The sequence below is a fragment of the Aythya marila genome (assembly GCF_965140915.1).
Source record: "Aythya marila genome assembly, chromosome: 5".
Lineage (NCBI taxonomy): Eukaryota > Metazoa > Chordata > Aves > Anseriformes > Anatidae > Aythya > Aythya marila.
Window position 1 is genome coordinate 33,330,157 of NC_139046.1, and position 18,587 is coordinate 33,348,743.

Sequence of the window (18,587 nt, forward strand, 5' to 3'; positions counted from 1 at the left end):
ACTCTAGAGGTGGCTGCATTTGCGTGTTGGGTGCATTGGTAGTGATTGGGTAGCTCAGTGTGCTAAGCAATCTGAAAAACAAAGGAGCCCTTCTGGGTAGTGCAGGCAAAAAATAACAAAGTCACAAAAAACAGCTGCAGCTAGATAAGGGGGAGTTTTGAGAATGAAGGCCAAAGCTTACAACAGAAGAACCATAAGTTAAAAATGTAACTGGTCTTTTTTAAGAGAAAAGCAAGTATGACAGAAGCTAGTTAAACCTGAACTGAGTGTGTAGTCACATGAGATGGGATTCAGTGGGGAAAAAATAAAAATTAACAAGTAGTGATAAGGGGTGGATTAAAAAAAAGCTATCAGCAGTTAGTGTAAGAAAACTAGGGACTACAAAAGCCTATCAGTCCCACTGGCACTGTTATTTCTGTATGTATTTCTTCCCTGGGCACACCAGCTTTGTCTAGAAGTTATTTGCTGTTTTTGTAGCAATTGTTCTCTTTGGCTGAGAGGGGATGTTTACCTTCGTCTCCTGCAGCCCTTGGGAGGTGTTGACACCCTTCAAGTATGCCGTACAATGCAAGCGTAGACTATTGGTATCAAACTCAGAGAGCTAGAATGGATTTCTTTGCTATCGAGTGTCTGTGGCTGGAGATCCAGTTAGGTAGTCTTAACAAGCAGAAGTTGTATCGATGGTATTTGAACTGTGCCTGTGATACCACTAAAATGTTTGATATTATGAAGAACTCTTCAGAATTTACCCCCCAAAAAAATAGACTTTGAAACTCTTTCTGTTTTAGAAACTAGATTCTGGCCTTACCAAGAACATGATAGTGTGTTCAGTGCCTGGAGATGTAATCCAAGAGGCATGCTGTGGAGTGTGACCATCTGAAAATAAGGATTATCTCTCTTACAGAACTTTCCCTCTGAAATTACACCCCTGGCTGTGGGGCTGGCCCTTGTTGTGGCTACAGAGTCAGCACACCAGCCCAACCCACATGGACGTGTCTCCTTAACGTCGTCTGAAAACTGAGCTGTAGAAAAAGGCTGTCCTTGTGGGAAGGATATGGAACAGGGCTTGGAACAGGGAATACACAGGCTCATTTCCCTATTTTGCCACTGCTTTCCTGGCGGTTGGCAGCTCACTGCTTCCGTGGTACATCTGTGAGGTGTGGGTGCTGGCACTTGCCTCTTGCACCAAGAACTAGGAGGGTAAATGTGCCACAGACTGCAAGGTGTCCAGGTAACATCCTGACAAGTTCCTCAGCTGGATGAATCAGCTGCACACCCTGAACTACAAGAGTTTTTAATTGTGGTCTTGTCTGATCTGGTTAGTTGCTCCCAAAGTGAGAAAACCTGCCAAGCTGGGCAGGATCCTCCTGAAAGGTTACCTCAGGTACCATGGCAAAGGGACAACAGGCAGGGATCCAGCTCACGGGTAGAAGAGACGCTGGTATTTTCCCTTTGGGCCTTCCTTAGAAAAGGAGGTCAAAGCAGGTGGAGGTGTCACAGCTGGTATTTGGAAAGTTTGTTCACTTTTACTGTTTAAGTAGGACTGCAATAAAAAAATAAAGCAAAGCATGTAAGCAGAAACCAGTGGTGAATCATGATGGATATACCTGTCCCGAGCGTTAGCCTTTGTACAGATAGGCACTGTCATTCCTGGGTGACCTGTTTCTAGACCTATGTTAGCTTTTTTTCATTTACCTGCCACTCTAAAGGGACAAGAGGCAAGGAAGAGAGGAGGGCACAGAGAAACTGCCACCTAAAAAATACAAACAAGTGACGAACCCCTCAGTAAAAGACTGAGGATGCCGTTTCCAGTCAGAGTGCAGGGGGAATGTCAAGCTTTAGGCTCCTAAATCCATGTTTCGGCACCAGCCTGTTTTTGGGGGTGCTCAGCATGTGCCATGCCAGCTGGAGCCACTCGGGCCTGTCATCTCTGCGGCCAAGGGCAGTGTGACTGAAGCATGTGAATGCCCAGTATCGCTGGTTCCTCTTTCTGTGAGGTGGTAGATCAGCAGTTTCCCAAACATTTTCTCCAGCTGAGGTTATCTTATTTCTTGTTTTGGCGTAGACAGTCATTGGCAGCTGTGCTTGAGTTTAAAAGGAGCCCAACACTTCTCCAGGCCTTGGTTCCTCCAGCAGTTACCAGAAGTGGTGTCAACCGGTCTGCATGGTCTGCACGATCAGCACTGATACTGATGGCTGCTGAAACTTTGTGCAACTAGGTGGGAGCCCTGAAACCACCAGAGGCTTGGCATTGCCTGTAAGAGGAACCACACGTTTTGATGTGCTGAGCTCCATTAACTCTTACCGGTTGAGAGTAGACCTGAGGTAGCAGCACTGCAGCTCCCTGTGGGTCTGATCCAAGGCCTGTTGCACCAAACAGGAATTTTGCCACTGCAGCAGACAGATACTTATTGAGAGAGCTGTGTCCATGTTAGCTCTGTAACAAATTACCCCTAATTTCAGGGCAGCCTGGTTCTCTCGGTGCCGAGCATGCTGGGCGGCTGCTCCAGTCAATTAGATTGTGCAGAGAGAGTGTAAGTGATCCCTGCCTCTCACCAGGGGAATTCTTTCCTCATTCATGGGTTTGTCACAGCAGCTAGTTCAGCGTGTTTACAAAGTTCAGTTTTTAATGCATGGCAAGAAGTACCTGCAGCCGGGTTAGGTGTCCTTTAAAAGTGGTGGCAGACACGGCTACAGATATTGACTGCTTCCTCTTTAAACCCCAATTTCTCAGCTGAAACGTTGAGCAGATTCTACTGTTTTAGGCTACTTTATAAGGGAGTTTTTGAAGGACATTCAGTGAAATAGTCTTTTCAAAGGCATTTTCGGAAGAAAGCACTCTTTTCTCACTGACTTGTAGTGAGAGTGTGTGGCCATTCACATCCCGAGGTAATCTAGTTTATTTTGTGAAGGGCTTGGACAGGGTCAGATTAGGTATAGGGGCAGGACAGATGGGTGTCCAGTGTTGGGCACTGGTATTAGTGGTAACAAACAGAGACAGGAGGAGCCTCTCAAGTTATTATCACTTGTCTGTTGCTTTTCTAGGTGTACCCTACTTTACTGTGGAACCTGAGGATGTATCCGTGTCCCCTAATGCCCCATTTCATATGGCCTGTGCTGCTGTTGGTCCCCCTGAACCAGTGACAATTGTCTGGTGGATGGGAGACTCTAGAGTGGGGCTTCCAGACATCTCCCCCTCCATCCTAAATGTGTCAGGTAAGGCTACTGCCAATGCAGGGGATCACTTTGAGCATCAGAAGTGTGGAGAGGGAGAGCTTTTTTCTGTATGTGCCTAGTGACACTGGGTAGCCACATAGTGTGGGAACAATCTTTGACTGCACCTTGAAAGCTGAGAGACCATGATCACACGTGAAGGCAGATCATCTCAAGGGGTGCTTGTAGCCCAGTGTGTTTTTTCGCTGGCTTGAGGCACGCAGGCTTCGCAGAGCTTGGGTGGGACTGGCACCGTGGCAAAGATGCTACTGGACAGGTGATGCATTGGGTCCCTCTTTTGTTATTCCACCTCATGGGGAGTGTTTATGGCTTCAGCAAATGACTCTCTTGGTGACTTTTGGCTTAGAAACCTAAAAGCATTTGCATGTAACAGATGCCACCTCCTCCTCCCATGCACAGCCACATCCCACACTGCTTTCTGCTCTCTTCCCCTGCTCTGGTCTTGTAGGCTTGCTGGATGCTCTTATCACTAAAACCTGACCACCTCTTGTAATTGTTTGATGCTTTTAGACTGTTTGTATTGGTGCTAAAGTGGGCTGGTTGATATTCTCAGAGACTGAGGTTTGTCCCAGAGTGGGTGCTAGCATGTGATGGTAAGACTGCCTTCCCCCCAGCCATCAGCTGGAGACCTCAGGAGGCGGTAGGGGTTTGGGCTTCTCCTCAGCCTGCTTTCAGGGAAGGATGACATACACCTACTGAGAACTGACTGTAGCTATTGCTGTTGTTACCTTGTAAAGGTAACAATTCTAGTTACTTCTCCAACAGCTTTGTGATATTTCTTCTCTTTGCTGCTATTATTCTCAGCAGCTGTGAGTCAAACTTGAACTAGCTAGGTTTTACGACTCAAATTCATCTCTGGGGCCTCTTCCTCAGTGTTAATACAGTTACACCCAGGGGGAGTTTCTTTCTGTAAATCTCTGGCCATTCTTCAAGCTATCCAATTCTATTAAGCCTTCCGTTTAAACCTGATTTGTATGTAAATCAAAACTCGGTTTGTGATTTGCGATGGTTTTATCATCTGCTCCCTCTCTTACGTAGCCACTGGGTGCTGTTCAAAGTTGGAAATGAAAACTGCTCCCTTATGATAGAATCTGCCAGTTGAAATGAAAACTGAAAAGATGCATAATGGAGAGGGGAAAGACGATAACAAGAAAAAGTCTCCCTTCCTCCCCTCCTCCCCTGAACTCATCCCACGGTGCCTCACAAAACTTTTGTCATTGTAGAGCAGTGATGTGGGGGCCTGAAGAAGGGCAGCTGCTCCTAGTGACTTTACAAATAGACTGGTATTATATATTTTCCTCACTGGCACCTTTGTTTGTCCTTTTCTCTTCCACTCCAGATAGACAGGAGGCCTTGTTGGTTAGGGATAATATTGTTCTGAGAATTAAGCTGGGTTGTGTGCAGCTGTTTGTTAGTGACAAGAGGACCTGTGCCTCTCTTGTACATGGCTTCAGCAGGTGCTGAGGGAGCTGAGATGCTCAACCCTGTCTTGCAGGAGAGTGCTCAGCTTTAATGCACTCAGGTGCTGGCATTTCATTTTATTTAATCAGGGGGAAGAACACAAAATTAATAGTTTTCTAGCATGGAAACTCATTTCTGGGTAACCTAGAAATTTAACTCCATAGTGCTCTTTGGGATATTCCTTGGGTGGGTCTCGCAATAGAGAACATGTAGGAGAACATGAGCTGCATGGTCAGATTGCCAAGGCGTGTCAAAAAATAAGGTTGGTCAGGCATTCCTAGCTAAAGAAAGTATCAAATCCTGAAGAAAATGGTAAAGTAGTAGCCAGAAAGCAAACCTTTGTTCAGCAAGCAGTCAGTTTGGTAAAAGGGCTATTGTGCTTGGAAAGCAGTGCTGACAATAGTGCTGGACAGCAAGGGGGTCTTGGTTTGTGGTGTACATTTTCCTCAGGACAGGACTGTGCTTGCTTCTATCTTCTGGGAGTGTCTCATGTGTCAGGCACTCCTCTGCTCTGCTGCCTGCTGTCAGAGTTTTCCTCTGGTTCACTGGGGTGAGTGGATGGAGCCAAAACATTTTACTCTTCCTTTTTATGGCAGTCCCTCCTCTCCTTCAGTACACCTTCTTTGCAGTACAGTCAATTGCAGGCTCTTGGAAGATGAATTGAAAGGCAAAGGTGGACACTGTGCGAGCTGCTTTGTGCAGTTCTGAGAGACCTTTTGCCTCCTAGACTGCATGCCCATAGTGGGCCAACCCTTAACTTTTATCAGATAGAGCCCTATAAGGCAGCAGAGTGAAAACAGATGCTGGCTACACCTCTCCAGGCAGCTTTGCAAATGTGTCCAAGTCATGATTGATTAACAATGCCAATGCACACCTTGAAGCAGCAGGGCATCAGTATGATGCCATATTCAGGCCCTTCAGAGGGACAGATGCTCGTAAAACTGAGGGTGCATAGCTGTCCCTTGTACTGAGTCACCCTGGAGAGTGCCTCAGCGTAGCTGCAGTAGCATTTTGCTTTCATCTCCTTTTCTTGCCTCCAAAAGTTGGATGAAAGGCAAGGGACAGGTGGGCATTAGCTCCAAGTCTGCAGCATTTGGTTGGAAGTCTGCTTGGGCTCCCAGCCCAGTTAGCAGGTGGCTGTGCTTCAGGTTACAGAGGTGCTCAGGTGGCAAGCTGACCTGCAGGGTGCTGATGGGTTGTACAAACCTGTGATTCTCCACCATCCTTGCTCCAAGGAAGCGTGCCAGCATGCGAGAAAGGGACATCTCCAAACTGAGTGCTGTGATCTGCTGTTCTGCCAGGTTCATCCTTCTTTTTCAGTGCTTTCTCAAGCTCCAAGGGAAGCTCTTCTACATTGCCACACACTCTCCATTAAAAATGTGGTTGGCACATTAATTACATTGAAATCCACGTGCCTTTGATTGGCACCCAGCTCAGCCCTCCAACTGCCTGTGCAGCATGAGCTGGATGTCACGCAATTGAAATTCTGCCGATGGTTGGAGCTGGATTATATAGCTGTTTGTGTTTCCTTTCCTTTTCTCGGCCAACCTCCAGGTATTAATCAAAGCACAGTGTTCTCCTGCGAAGCTCACAACGTAAAGGGATTGTCTTCATCTCGGACAGCCACTGTTCAAATTAAAGGTGAGAGAATGGGCACGGGAGATGGGTTTGCTCTGTGGGGAGGGAAGGAAGGGCTCCCTAATGCAAGGGGCTGTCTCGAAGCTGCCAGCAAGCAGCACTGGCTGGAGCTGCCAGCAGCTGAAATAATGCTTTGTGCTCTTCTGGCAACTCCTGCTTGCTGTGCGGGGCCGTATCCCAGGCTGCTGGAAATAAAACGCATCTGATACAGAAATGGAAACATGATGTCAAATAGCAGTTTCTCCTTGAAATGTAGAGAGTTGGAGCACTCAAATTGTTCGTGAGAGATGTAGCTGGATATCATCTAAACCAAAGCTGAGGAAATCTTTCCTGCTTGGAGATGGATGGGTCTTGTTAGAGCTAAAGAGCCCATTATTTCTGCTCGCTTCTGTTGGCGTCACATTAGATGCTGAAAAAAGGAAAGGAAGGCAATCACCAGTGGCTAGTAAAACCTATTCATCTACACTGTTCTTTATGGATTTTATTTTTTTGTTCTTTCCCCTCTTGAAACTTGTTCAAAACAATCCCTAGCACTTGCATGGGCAGCTGCTGTTTGGAGTCCCTAAGCTACTGCCGCATTTCTTCTGTGCATCCAGGCGACTGAAACGGGGGTAATCGGAGCAGTCAGCTCTTCCCCTCCTCTACATGTTGGGATGCTTCTGCATTTGAATTTTTAGTCGTGCTTTAATGCGCATTAAATGATATAATTATCAGTTCCAGGAAAGAGACGTGTCACAAAAATAATTTGTTCCAAGCAGTAGCTTATTGCTCAGCCTGAATAAGAGCAAACATTTATGTCTATATCAAATTCAGAATTGTATTAGCTAGTATAAGGTATAGCTTAAAACCCAGCTGTAGATCTACCATTCCTACGGTGTGTTTTTCTTCAGGACAAATGTTGTGGTTACTGCTATGCCAAGAATGCAGTGTGCTGGACTAGTAAGATTTACAACTTAATTTAAAAACATTTGGAGTTGTTGCCTTAAAAGCTTGTCTACGCAGGGGAATTAGTTATTGTGGAATATATCTTGTATGGATATTTTTATCCTGGGATAGAGTTTAGTTCGCAAAGCTATTAAGCTTTAAAAATTGCATAAAGCCATAATTTGAGATAATGTTTGGCATGAACAAGCTTTTTTTTCTTCTTTTTTGATGTTAACACATTTTTAATCATTAATAAGATGACAGGATAAAGGCCTCACAGTTCTCATATTTCCCAGCAATTACATTTTGCCAAAAGTCCTCCAAATGCTTCAGGGGCAATCTGTCAGGTAATGAATCCACACAACCTGTCTGTGAAGGACATACCACCAGCATACGCCTCTGTGTGCGCACACGCTTTTGAGCTGAGGAAAGTGAATTTAAGTGATTTGGCAGACGTTTCACCAGTATGTGACATCTTCTGTAGATATAAAAACAGCTTTTAAATGTCGAGTCCAGAGCAGTAGTCCTATTGGTTCGAACTGTAATACCTCAAAGATAATGTTTTAAAAATTAGTTATGAGCTTAGGGAAGCGATGAGGCTCTTTTAAATAGGAAAAAAAAAAAAAAGCCTTTAAGGTCCAGTACAACCTCTGTCAAAGCTCAGGCAAAGCTTCCCAGTAAGAGCATCAGCAGGAACAGGAGCAGACGGTGATAATGTTCATTTAGTCCTTGATCCTATAGACGTGGAATTGAATGAAATGACTCCTGGGAGCAGTTGTCTGTACGTGCGTGGTCAGGGCCTTCCTCTCTTGCACAGATCCATCTGCTAATGAGGAGACTAAAGTCTTTCTACAATTTATTAAACAATTTGTTTCTTCTGTGTTTTCAGAGGCAAATGTTTTTGCTAGGGCATTTACAAACTGTTAGCATTTCTTCTTCTTTGCTGCTGTTGTTGTTCATTATCTATTCTCTGTAGTGCCCACAATGTGCTGGGTGTACTCCAAGCAGAAAATTACTGTTATTGTAGCCCACAGTCCCCAGCGGTGTACAAAGCCCCATTGTTCCAGGCACTCTGCAAACACAGAGGAAGTTAACTCACGTTATCTTAACACTTAAGCTGCTGTTTTCAGACTGGCTTTGCTCTCCTCTCCTTCGTGTGTGCAGCTGAGACTTTGTGGGTCACATCCTGTGTTTCACAGCACAGCAGAAACCACAGCCACTCTGTTTTTTTTTCCAGCATGTGATGGGGAAGTGCATCCATCCCTCCTGCCTATTGCAGAAATAGGGGAAGGTGCTGGTCTCTTCCGTGCCTGTTTCCATCACTGCTTGGATATCTTAGCAGCTGATTATTCTTGCTGGTGTTACAGCCCATGCCTCCTTTGGGTAAACAATCCAGTGTTGAAAATAACATCGCTGAACCCAAAAGTTATGGGAACGTTAGCTAAATAAAGACTTCAGGGCAATGTTTGGGTGATATCCAAGCAAGCAAAAAACAGCCTTCTTTTCTCCTCAAAGAGCTTATGAACCTGAATGTCCAAGATCAAAAGGGAGAGAAACCAAGACATGGAAGAATCTAAGGTAACTCGCAAAGAATTCATTGCCCATCTTGTGTCCCAGCCCCATGCTCTGCCACCCCACGTGTGCATGCACACCCATGTGTGCACTGTTCTTGCCTGGGTGGCAGCCCCCTGCCCTTGGATCCTAGTAACTAGTTACTGGTCTGCAAAGGCTTTATAGGGTTAATCTGTGGCATCAACTGCCCCATCCTCTCCTCAAGGCTCTTTGGAGAGCCTGGGAATGGGCTTGGGTCTAAGCATTTCTCCTGTGAGGTGGCCCCATGTGGAGGAGATGCTGAGGCTGTTCTCAGCATGGTGAGAGATGTAGGAGCTCTCTGGCAGAGTAGGAGCTGCAGCTGGAGGAGTCCTGGTTTGCAATTACTTTTCCACTTCTTCTTTTCACTGAATATAACCCAGGAGAGGTGGAAAATTTGATCTTTATGTAGAACCTTGTCCTGAGTCCCCTTGGGTTTTTGAAAGAGGGCTCCTGAAGGTACAATTTGTTGAGGAGCAATAGAAAAGAATTTCTCAGTACAGCAGCTGTGATTTTAAGAGAGGCTCAAAAGGTCGGAGGAGAGGTTGGTGTCTATGAAACTGGTAGTTTTTCAGGAGTGAGATGCTTAAATTAAAACAGACTCAGGAGTGAAAAAGAGATGATGAGGAATATATCAGGAAGAATATGAAGTAACTGCGTGAAATTACACTGGGAGAAAAAGAGAAGGCAAATGGAAGTATTGAGCATTATAAAAGGGAGCTGATGAGCTTTTGTTGACGCAAGGAAATCCTAGAGGCCCCTGCACTGATGGAGGTGTCTGGCCAGAGCGAGCAGAAGAGCCGTGCTCTGGTGCTGCTGTGTGATGGTAGGGAGCACAAACATCTGATTAAATGCCTGTCTGAGAACCCTGATTTTGTTCCTGGCTCAGCCATTAATTGGTAGTGTGGTGCCAGCCACATGATAGGCGCTCCCTTTGCCTCGAAGTGCCTCTCTGTCAAACAGAGTGCCGTTGAGTGTATTAACTCCGAGGCTGGAGGAGCATGGTTTTCCATCCAGGCCCTGTCCCTGGGCGCAGCAGGAGGCTCAGTGGCAGGCACCTGGAGGCAGCACTGTCACGGCACCGAGCAGGTTGCTGCAACCCCGACTGTGGGGTATTGGGGTCATGCAGCAACACACCCTTCTGCTGCTGCTGGAAGAGCTGGTTTGGGGCCGGACTGAGAGCTGGGGGAGGGATTTTCAAGGCCTGATGTGGTTCACAATGCAAGTCCACAGGCAGTTGTGTAATCAGGGCTGGGTCATGCTTTGCAATGGAGGGGGCAGGGGAGAGGGCCACATAGTGCAGGTGTGAGCATCACCCACTGGTGCTGCCATCAAAGAGGTCAACCGCTGCTTCTGTGCATTGAGCAAGGGTGCTGGACTATTAAAGAATGGATGAGAATAGCCTGTTCAACGCTAAGATAATAGATTAATTCACAACACTCAGCGATGCTCTAAAGATGTGATATTGTACCGTTTCTGCCAGCAATTTCATTGCATAATTTCTAGCCTCAAGCCTCTGCGCATTTCCATGTGAATACCTGCTCAGTTCTGTGTATGCTGAAAAGTGCCTTTGTTTCCTTCACAGCCATGCCTCTCCCGCCTCTCAATGTGACTGTGAGCCAAGTCACCAGCAGCAACGCCAGCGTGGTCTGGGTGCCGGGGTTTGATGGCCGCGCTCCTCTCCACTCTTGCACTCTTCAGGTACGGCCTCTCTGCACCGTCCCCTCTGAGTTTTGTCCCCTGCCCTGCGTGAAGAGTGGGACTCCTCGGAGCCACCTCCCCGAGGAGCTTGCAGGGCATGGGATGGTACAGGAAAAGAGGCAGATGGGGGAGGCAGGTGACAGGCTGGGCTTTTTTTAGACAAAGCTAGGCATGTTTTAGAGTACTATTAAGCACTACCTCTTATTCTTGATTAGCCTGGTGTCAAAGACCACTTCTGCCAAGGAAATCAAGGGTGAAGGGTGCTGTTATCAGTGAGCTCCAGCTGGTGCTGAGTGCTCAAGACCTTTTTAAAATGGGACCACACCTGTTAGCTTCATGGAAACAATGGTACGAGCCTAACTTTGGGCAAAGTTAGTTATGCACGTAAATGTAAAATCCGATCAAACAGTAACCGAGTGGGCGAGAGAAGTGGTGGTTTCTTGAGCAAGTGTGCAAACACAGCTAGGCACGTTCCCCATGGTTTATCTGTCAATATAAAGGGTGGGCCCCTTTGCTTTCCCCACCTAACTGCAGCAGTAATATGAGCTGGAAAGGAATTTCTGTGGGGTGTTGCCAACTATGTAGAGGAGGAAGGGTTTGCAAACGCAAGGTATGCTGGAAGCAGTCTGGCTAATTTCCTTACAGTCAGTCCTCTTTCATTTGGGGAGGTGGAGAGGAAACCAGAGATTTCGTGCTCTGATGTTAAGTAAAAGAAACCATCCTTCTGATTTAACTCCCTGGCAGAAAGAATGCTTGAATATAGCTGGCCCCTGTCTCTGGTTTTTGTTGCTGCTTCTGTTCTTGTTCACAGCTGAAAATGGCTTTCTTCCTCTCTTTTACAATGCTGAGCTAGCTCCAATTGGAACAGCCTATTCCCTCTGGTTTGCATGCTCATCAGCTTCAGCAGTGCTAATCACCCCGGGTTTTGAGTTCCTCCTCGCGCTTTTGGCAGGGGTGTGAGGGGACAAGGACATAAGGAAAAGAGGCTGAATCAGAGCAGCTTGGTTTCTGTCCACTCAGCAGTCTCCCACCCTCCGCTAAGCCTTGCAGACTTTTCCTGTTCTTCTGAGGACAAAGTCGCTGCATCTGGATCTGGGAGCAGGTTAACTTGGCGGTCGTTCTCTGCTGACAGAGAGCTGCTATCCCTCTAAGGGTCTTCGGGGGCAGAAATGCCACAGTTCATCTTCCCTCCCTCTCCCATGGTTCTGATTTTGTGAGAGCCGCTGACCCACATTTCCATGTGAAAATGCACACGCTCCTGGCTCCCAGTGAGGGAGCGATTGTCCTTCTGCTGGGAACCTTGTGGGGAGGGGAGGGGGCGGGCAGACAAGACTTGGCCCTGGTTTTCTGGCACTCTGACATTGCAGCGGGTGCCCTGAGAGCACCCTGTTCAGACAGGCAGATTGCTTCTGGAGGGATGGGGCAGGAAACTGACGTACTTGCACACTGTTAACACAAGCCGTGCTCCAGGGAATAAAGGGGGCAGATGCAAGACCCCCTGCTCTTCCGACTAGAGAACAGAAACACTTCATCAGCACGTCAGGGTTTTGCACAAAGGTCTGATTGTTTTTCCCGTGCTTTGGAGGACACTGATAATGACAACAATATGCTTTTCTATTAAGGAAACGTGAGAACCATTCTTTTTATCAACCAAATAAAGCAGTGGGCCAAAAGTGTGTTTAGGAATAAGTGGAAGGGCAGGGAGGAAAAACTGCTATAATCTTAGAGAATGAAAAGTCCCCATGAGTGTTTTGCTTTCATCAGTGTATCTTGCTTTTACTCCTAGCTTGCTGTTTTGTATGCACTTGAGAAGACTGGCTGAGCCCAGGAGCTGTGCAGAGATTTCTGCTATTGTCAGTACAAAAGCAAGTGGGAGCATAGAACCTGTCTGTGCATTAAAAGCATACTGATACCAGATTTAAATTAACACCCATGTTGCTTAGAAGTTCTGAACCTGGGGGAGTGGGGAAGAGAGGGGCTTCAGGAGTGATAAAACTCATTCTTTGATTTGAAACAGTTCAGTTGAACCAAGCCAGCAGTGTCTGCCATGTCTCTAATCAATGACAAGACTGAAAATCTACAAATTTCTGAAAAAGGACTCAAGGAAGAAGTGACACAAGGCAACGGGGAAGTTGATTAACAGTTTTCATTGCCCAAACTTAGACAGCTCAGAAGCAAGCTGCTGGCACCCAAAGCAACAAGCGCTTTTAGTTTTCTCTAAAGGAAATAAAATTCTGTGGTTGATTATTATTTAACATAGGAAATGAATTAAAATGTGGAATTGCTGGTGGAAAAACACTGTTGCTACAGCTAGGAGTGATGTTACTTAACCAAATAAAGGCATGGCTCATGATTCTTATTTGACAGCTCCCTTTCCAGTATTTTGAATGTTGCTGATACCATATCTGTATCCCTATGGAACTGTTTTTCATATGCTTATGGTAACAGACTGCTCTGTTTCATGCTTGGCACAGGTAGCTGAGTCACCAGATGGCCAGGAGGTTTCCACTGAAGTTGCCCCCGTGCCTCCCTTTGCCTATGGTGTGCAAGGTCTGAAGCACTCCACCAACTACAGCGTTCGCGTGCAGTGCAGCAATGAGATGGGCAGCTCTCCTTTCACAGACAGGGTTTACTTCCAGACCCTGGAGCTTGGTAAGCAAATAGCAGCCACGTTCTGAAGATAGTTCTCAAACTGAAAAGGAGAAGAGGATAAACTTGACCAAAGTCCTTGCTAATTCCAAAACGCAAGGGAGGTTATGCCATCAGATTTCTTTTCTGCTCTAAGGGCCTCTTAACATAAAATAGTAATACATAGTCAAATGTGTTTAACAGCTGTGATATGTGAGAAACAAGTTGATTCAGCCACAGGGCACCTGCATGCTGGGCATGTGTCCCACTGGCTCCCCAAGGTCCTTGGGGTTTCAGAGAAAAACAAGAGACAGTGACTAACCTTATCTCCTCCACTTGAAGCCACCATACTGCTTGGTGGCTTACAGAAATGGTTTCACTCCTCACGTGCTCTCTTCTGACTGATCTCAGGAAAGAGGGTGAAGCTGTCTTGTCAGAGATTTTTTCAGTGTGGATATTGCCTGAATTTCCTGCACAGTGACTGTATTCTCTCCTCTGCCTTCAGCTCCAAGCAGCACCCCACAAAATATCCATGTTATCCAAAGAGATCCTGGCTTGGTTTTGGAGTGGGAAGGTGTGGCTCCAGATGTGCTAAAAGAAAATGTCCTGGGATACAGGCTGGAGTGGATTCAGGATAACATTACTCAGGTAACAGATCCAGAGGGGAGCTGAGCTGTTGGGCACAGAGTTGGAGAATGGTCAGATTGCATTTTCTGAACAGTAGGGTGCCTCATCCCTTATCCAGACTAGGATAAGGGATGCTGTCACTGCTTTTCTATAAACAGAACTATTCTGATTTGTAGCAATTGATAGTAACACCTTAATATTTGGGACCTGTTAGTGCAAAGTTCCTTTGCTTGAATGCTTCTATGTACACAGATCACTTCCCCACTGCTCCTTGTAGAACAAGAACTGTGAGAGGATTTGGTTCATCTCTGCCCCTTCCTAGTTCTGTCCCAAAAGCAGCTCAGACAGTGCAGGATCTCTCTCCTGTGACTGGACTTGGTTTTTCAAATCCTAGCAGCAAAGGTGTACGTAACAAGTGGATGAGTTGTACTGTAAATTACAAAAAGAAGGTTGCAGTTTCATTTACAAGGTGTAGAGAGTTGAAAGGACCCTGTCAGGGTAGAAGGCCTTTCATTTGATTCTCAGCGTTGACCTTTCCCAGGTATCTGCCTTTGAAGTTCACAGCATTTCTTACGGTTTCTTGTTTCTTAATATGCATTTCACCAGCATCATTAATGATGAGTAAGCCTGTAATAACAGAGAGCTAGAGGGAAAAAAGACTTATTTCCTTTTTTATGATCCATTTCATGCTAGGTCAGTGTCACTGACTTTCTAAGTAGTAATATTGTGAATCCCCATTTAATTTACATTGTGTAAGCAGTGGCAGCCAAGTCTTTGTGTCTTTACTGCAAATGATCTGTAAGAAGATCCCCAAAATTGCTGCAAATATGTTGGCCTTGTCTTCCAAAGTGAAAACTGGCCATAAAATTTAGTTGCAATTTGGGATTTGGTTAAGAAGGCAAACCAGACAAGACTCCTCTGAATCAAAATTGTCAGATGCTTTGCAGCGTGATAGTGCATCTTTGTGTCTAAAACAGATGAAAGAATTTTGTCTTTTAACAGGAGAAAATAACATTTCTATGGCAACTTTCATAGAAAGATCTCAAAGAACAGAATCATTAAACCTGCTGTCTTTCTTACACCCTGAGAAGCTGTTAGCATTTTTTGAGAAGAGAAACCCAAGATGATACCCTAAGTTAGGGGCAAAACTGAGACTGGAACAGAGGAATCACAGCTCCCAACCCCTGTGCGTTGGTGCTGCACAGCAGTGATTTGTTTTGAAGGTGACATTTTAGATGTTTTAGCTCCCTTTTCAGGCAGCTTACAGCTCGTTACTGTTTACTCTCAAGGGGGAGATGATTGTGCAGGACACAAAAGCGAACCTCACAACGTGGAACCCTCTCAAAGACCTGATCATCAGGGTGTGCGTGCTGAACTCTGCCGGCTGCGGGCCATGGAGTGACTTCTTCCTGCTCGAAGCCCAGGAGGTCATGGGTGAGTGTCCTCTGCACCCCTTTGCGTGGGAGGAGAGAAGTGACTGGGACTGCTGTGACCTCTCTGACACCTGTTCTTTTGGTGCTAATGGCTGGCTGAGCCACATGACGTTGTGCCACAGCACATTTTATCAAGCAGAATGGAATCAAATAACATTTAAGGAGCAGGTATTGGCAAAACGGCTTCTGGCTGCTGCTCTGTCTCCTTTAAAGGCAGGGCACGGGGAGTCACAATAGCGAAAGTGCAAATCTCTTTGGTTTAATTTGAGGCCATTCCAGACTTGTTTAAGTTGAGCCTGAATTAAACTATGGCTGCATAGCTTTTTTGTGGCGACTTTACTGAATGTGTTTATGTTAAACCCGCGTGGTGCTTACCATGGAAAGACTGAGCTACTGATAAAAGAGGGAGGTAATGGTACAGCAGCCACGCTGGATGGCCTGGGCCCTGTGCAAAGGGTGTGTTGGGAGCAAAGAGCATGCAAGATGCAAGTGCAGAGTGCGTTCCTAGTGGTAAAGGGCAGGTTGGCTCATCACTGCTGATTTGCTTGTCACTTGCATTTCGCAGTGAGTGAGAAATAGGAGTCAGGCTATGGAGAAGGGCAGGACAGTGTGCAGGGGAGACACGTTGTGTTCTGTTTCCAGCTCCTGTTGCGGGCCAAGACATCGGTCTGTAATCTCTGGTGCCAACCCACGTGCTGCTGCTTTCTTCCCAACCCATGTATCTTTTGGGCAATCATATGGACATGGATCCCTCTGGGCAGAGGAATGGCAGGGGGAACTGGAGTGGGGCTCCTAGGCAGGCAAGAGCTGAGGGAGCGGGGCAGAGTAGCTAGGGGAGGAGAACTGCAGCCCCACTTGATGCTGGCTTTAATGTGCAGGTTATTCAAAGGCCCCTTGGCAGCCTGGTTCTCATGATGAAGGCAGTACTCAAGGGTGTGTGTGAACACACTCACTGTGGAATTGGATTATTGAATTATTCAAAGCAGAATGAATAGGTGCAGAGGTCCAGGGCTGGCTCTACTAGAGGTTAGGCATCTGCTCCATCATGTTTCTTCTGCTGTTGTCTTCTGTGGCAGCCAAATACAGAGAAAAGTACCTGAAAGGACTAGAAAATCCCTCCAGAAAGTAGCCGGCACCGGCAAGAAACCCCAGGGAATGTACAGGATTTGCATTTTATATGAGGCTGGAATGGGATAATCCTGAAAGCACAAAATGTTTGCTTGTTTTTATTTACCAAACCACTTCAAAAAAAAAAAAAAAAAAAAAAAAAGTAGCGTCAGGAGTGGTGCATGTTTTGGCCAAGTGCTGTCTGAAAACACATAATTTGTTCACAAGCATAACAGCCTGGAAATAAAGGTTCACTGTGGAAAAGCTGACAGGCCGTTTAAACGGCAGAGCTGCAGAAAGACTGCAGTTTTGTTTCAGGCCTGGTAGAAAATATAAGTTGCTTCCTTTCCTAAAATAGCAAGCCTGGCACTGGTTGCTTTCTGTGAGAAATGCCAGGGGTGGTTTCTGACCAGCTCCCAGTGCGGCAGTAGGGATGACTAAGCTTGTATAAACTTTAAGGCGTATTTGTCATCACAGCGAGCTAGTAGGAGCTCCACCCTGCCTATGCAGAGATCTTGTGCACTATTAACAAAGGTTGTTTTAATATGTTCAGAAGCATCCTCTGTAGAAACCTGTTTCATTGCGGCAAGGAATAGGGTGGTCTAATAGCATTTTTTCTCTCTGTAATCTTCATGATGATAAGCAGGAGAGGTCTCCTGGATTGTTTTTTTTGTACACCTTTGCAATAAAAGACCTACTACAGAAATAAAAAGCGTTCTTATCATCAAAGGGCTCCTAAACACTCATTTAAGCTCATCTGGCACTAGCATCTTCTGTCTGCCTTGTGCAGTTGTAAGGCATATGCTGCTCGGAAGAGGGGAGAGCAGGAGCTTTGAGAGCGGCAGAGCCGGGGGAGGAGAAGCAGCTTGATCTTCTCTTGGGCTGCAGCCATCCTCCTTAGCTCAGTGGCAAGAGTGGGAAGCCAAGATCTGTGGGGCAGAGCAGGAGAAACAGTGAATTTCAACTCTCATCTCTTTCTGACATGTTTGCTGTAAACTGTGGGATAGGCTCCTGACTCCTGGCAGTTCAGAAACAAGGAGTCGCTTTGTGTTTTGTTTTCAGCTGTCTTCCTTCTGGAGAAACCCCCCTTAAAGTGACCTAAGTCCTGCTCTCTACCAGGCCAGACCAGGCAGAGTAGACAAACAGTCAGAGAGAGACTTGTCTCACTGTGGGTGCAAGGAAACCTTATTGTTAGCTGTCAGAGAGGACCTTTTACCTCAGTGTTGTTACCTGTTCCTCCCCTGATTGTGTGGCAGAAACAGTCTGAGTGATTGGCTTGGGAATTGTGGAGAGGGTTGGAGTTGCCTTCCATTGTATTTTAGTTGCAGTTCTGTTTCTGATCCCTCTCCCTCCTCATTAGCAGCTTTGAAGGCCAGGTCAAAAGGAGCAGCAAAAAAGGGGCATCATAAAACTCAGAGTCCATAAAACCTTCTGGGTGGGAAGAGAACATGAGAGTCTCTGAAAAAGATAAGATGCTGATGAATGGGTGCTAAAGCTCTGATAATGTTTTGTAAGAGGAGAATTCTCTAGAGCTCTGTTTCCTTAAGCCCTGCATGTTTATTAGGCTAACAGTGTTTCCTTGAAAACTTGGGTGATAAGGCTTGACAATGAAACTAGCAAACGAGCTGCAGAAGCCCTTTGCTTGCCAGGGCTCTGCCTGTAAGAATGTCTCACGCCTTTTCACATACATCTGTGCAGAGATTCATCCCAATCTCAGCCCATTACCCTACCATCTCTTTTAAGGACAGATTTACTTACACTCTCATGGCGTATAACATAATAGGATTATTTACACCATTTTAGATGACTCTTCGTTGGCTTCTGGTAAAGCACAGTCAACTGTTGAAGATGTGCAAGGGAGCAAGATGAAAAGTGCTTAGGGATCTGTTACCTGTACTTATTTGTTCTTAAACAATTAGAAGATATGACGGCTATCCGAGATTTTAATAAACCTATTCAAATTGGCATTTAATCTTCAGCAATTGTATTTGGAGAAGAAATCTCTCAGGGAATTGGATTAATTTATCTGCTGTTTGCCAAGCATAGATAATATTCTTCTCTTCATAACCATACTGGTGCAGAATCTTCCTTCACTGGTAGCTTACTCAGATTGGCAGCATGTCCATGTCTTCTGTGGAGGAGAGTTTGTAGGCAAAATATGCATAATCTGAAAGCAAATGCTGGACCAGAATTGTAACCTGCATGCTGGGTAACTTCTTTCTTGACTTGTAGGGAACTTTTTTT

At 45.9% G+C, this 18,587-nt stretch overlaps 1 protein-coding gene across 1 annotated transcript in view; it reads left to right on the top strand.

The window, feature by feature from the left end:
• TYRO3 (TYRO3 protein tyrosine kinase) overlaps positions 1-18,587 on the top strand; it is a 39,714-nt gene that overhangs the window by 6,707 nt on the left and 14,420 nt on the right. Inside the window, exons 4-9 of the mRNA XM_082761268.1 lie at positions 3,046-3,216; positions 6,250-6,336; positions 10,433-10,548; positions 13,023-13,200; positions 13,682-13,824; positions 15,093-15,237. Of these exons, the coding sequence (XP_082617394.1) occupies positions 3,046-3,216; positions 6,250-6,336; positions 10,433-10,548; positions 13,023-13,200; positions 13,682-13,824; positions 15,093-15,237 (840 nt within the window). The remainder of the gene's footprint in view (positions 1-3,045; positions 3,217-6,249; positions 6,337-10,432; positions 10,549-13,022; positions 13,201-13,681; positions 13,825-15,092; positions 15,238-18,587) is intronic.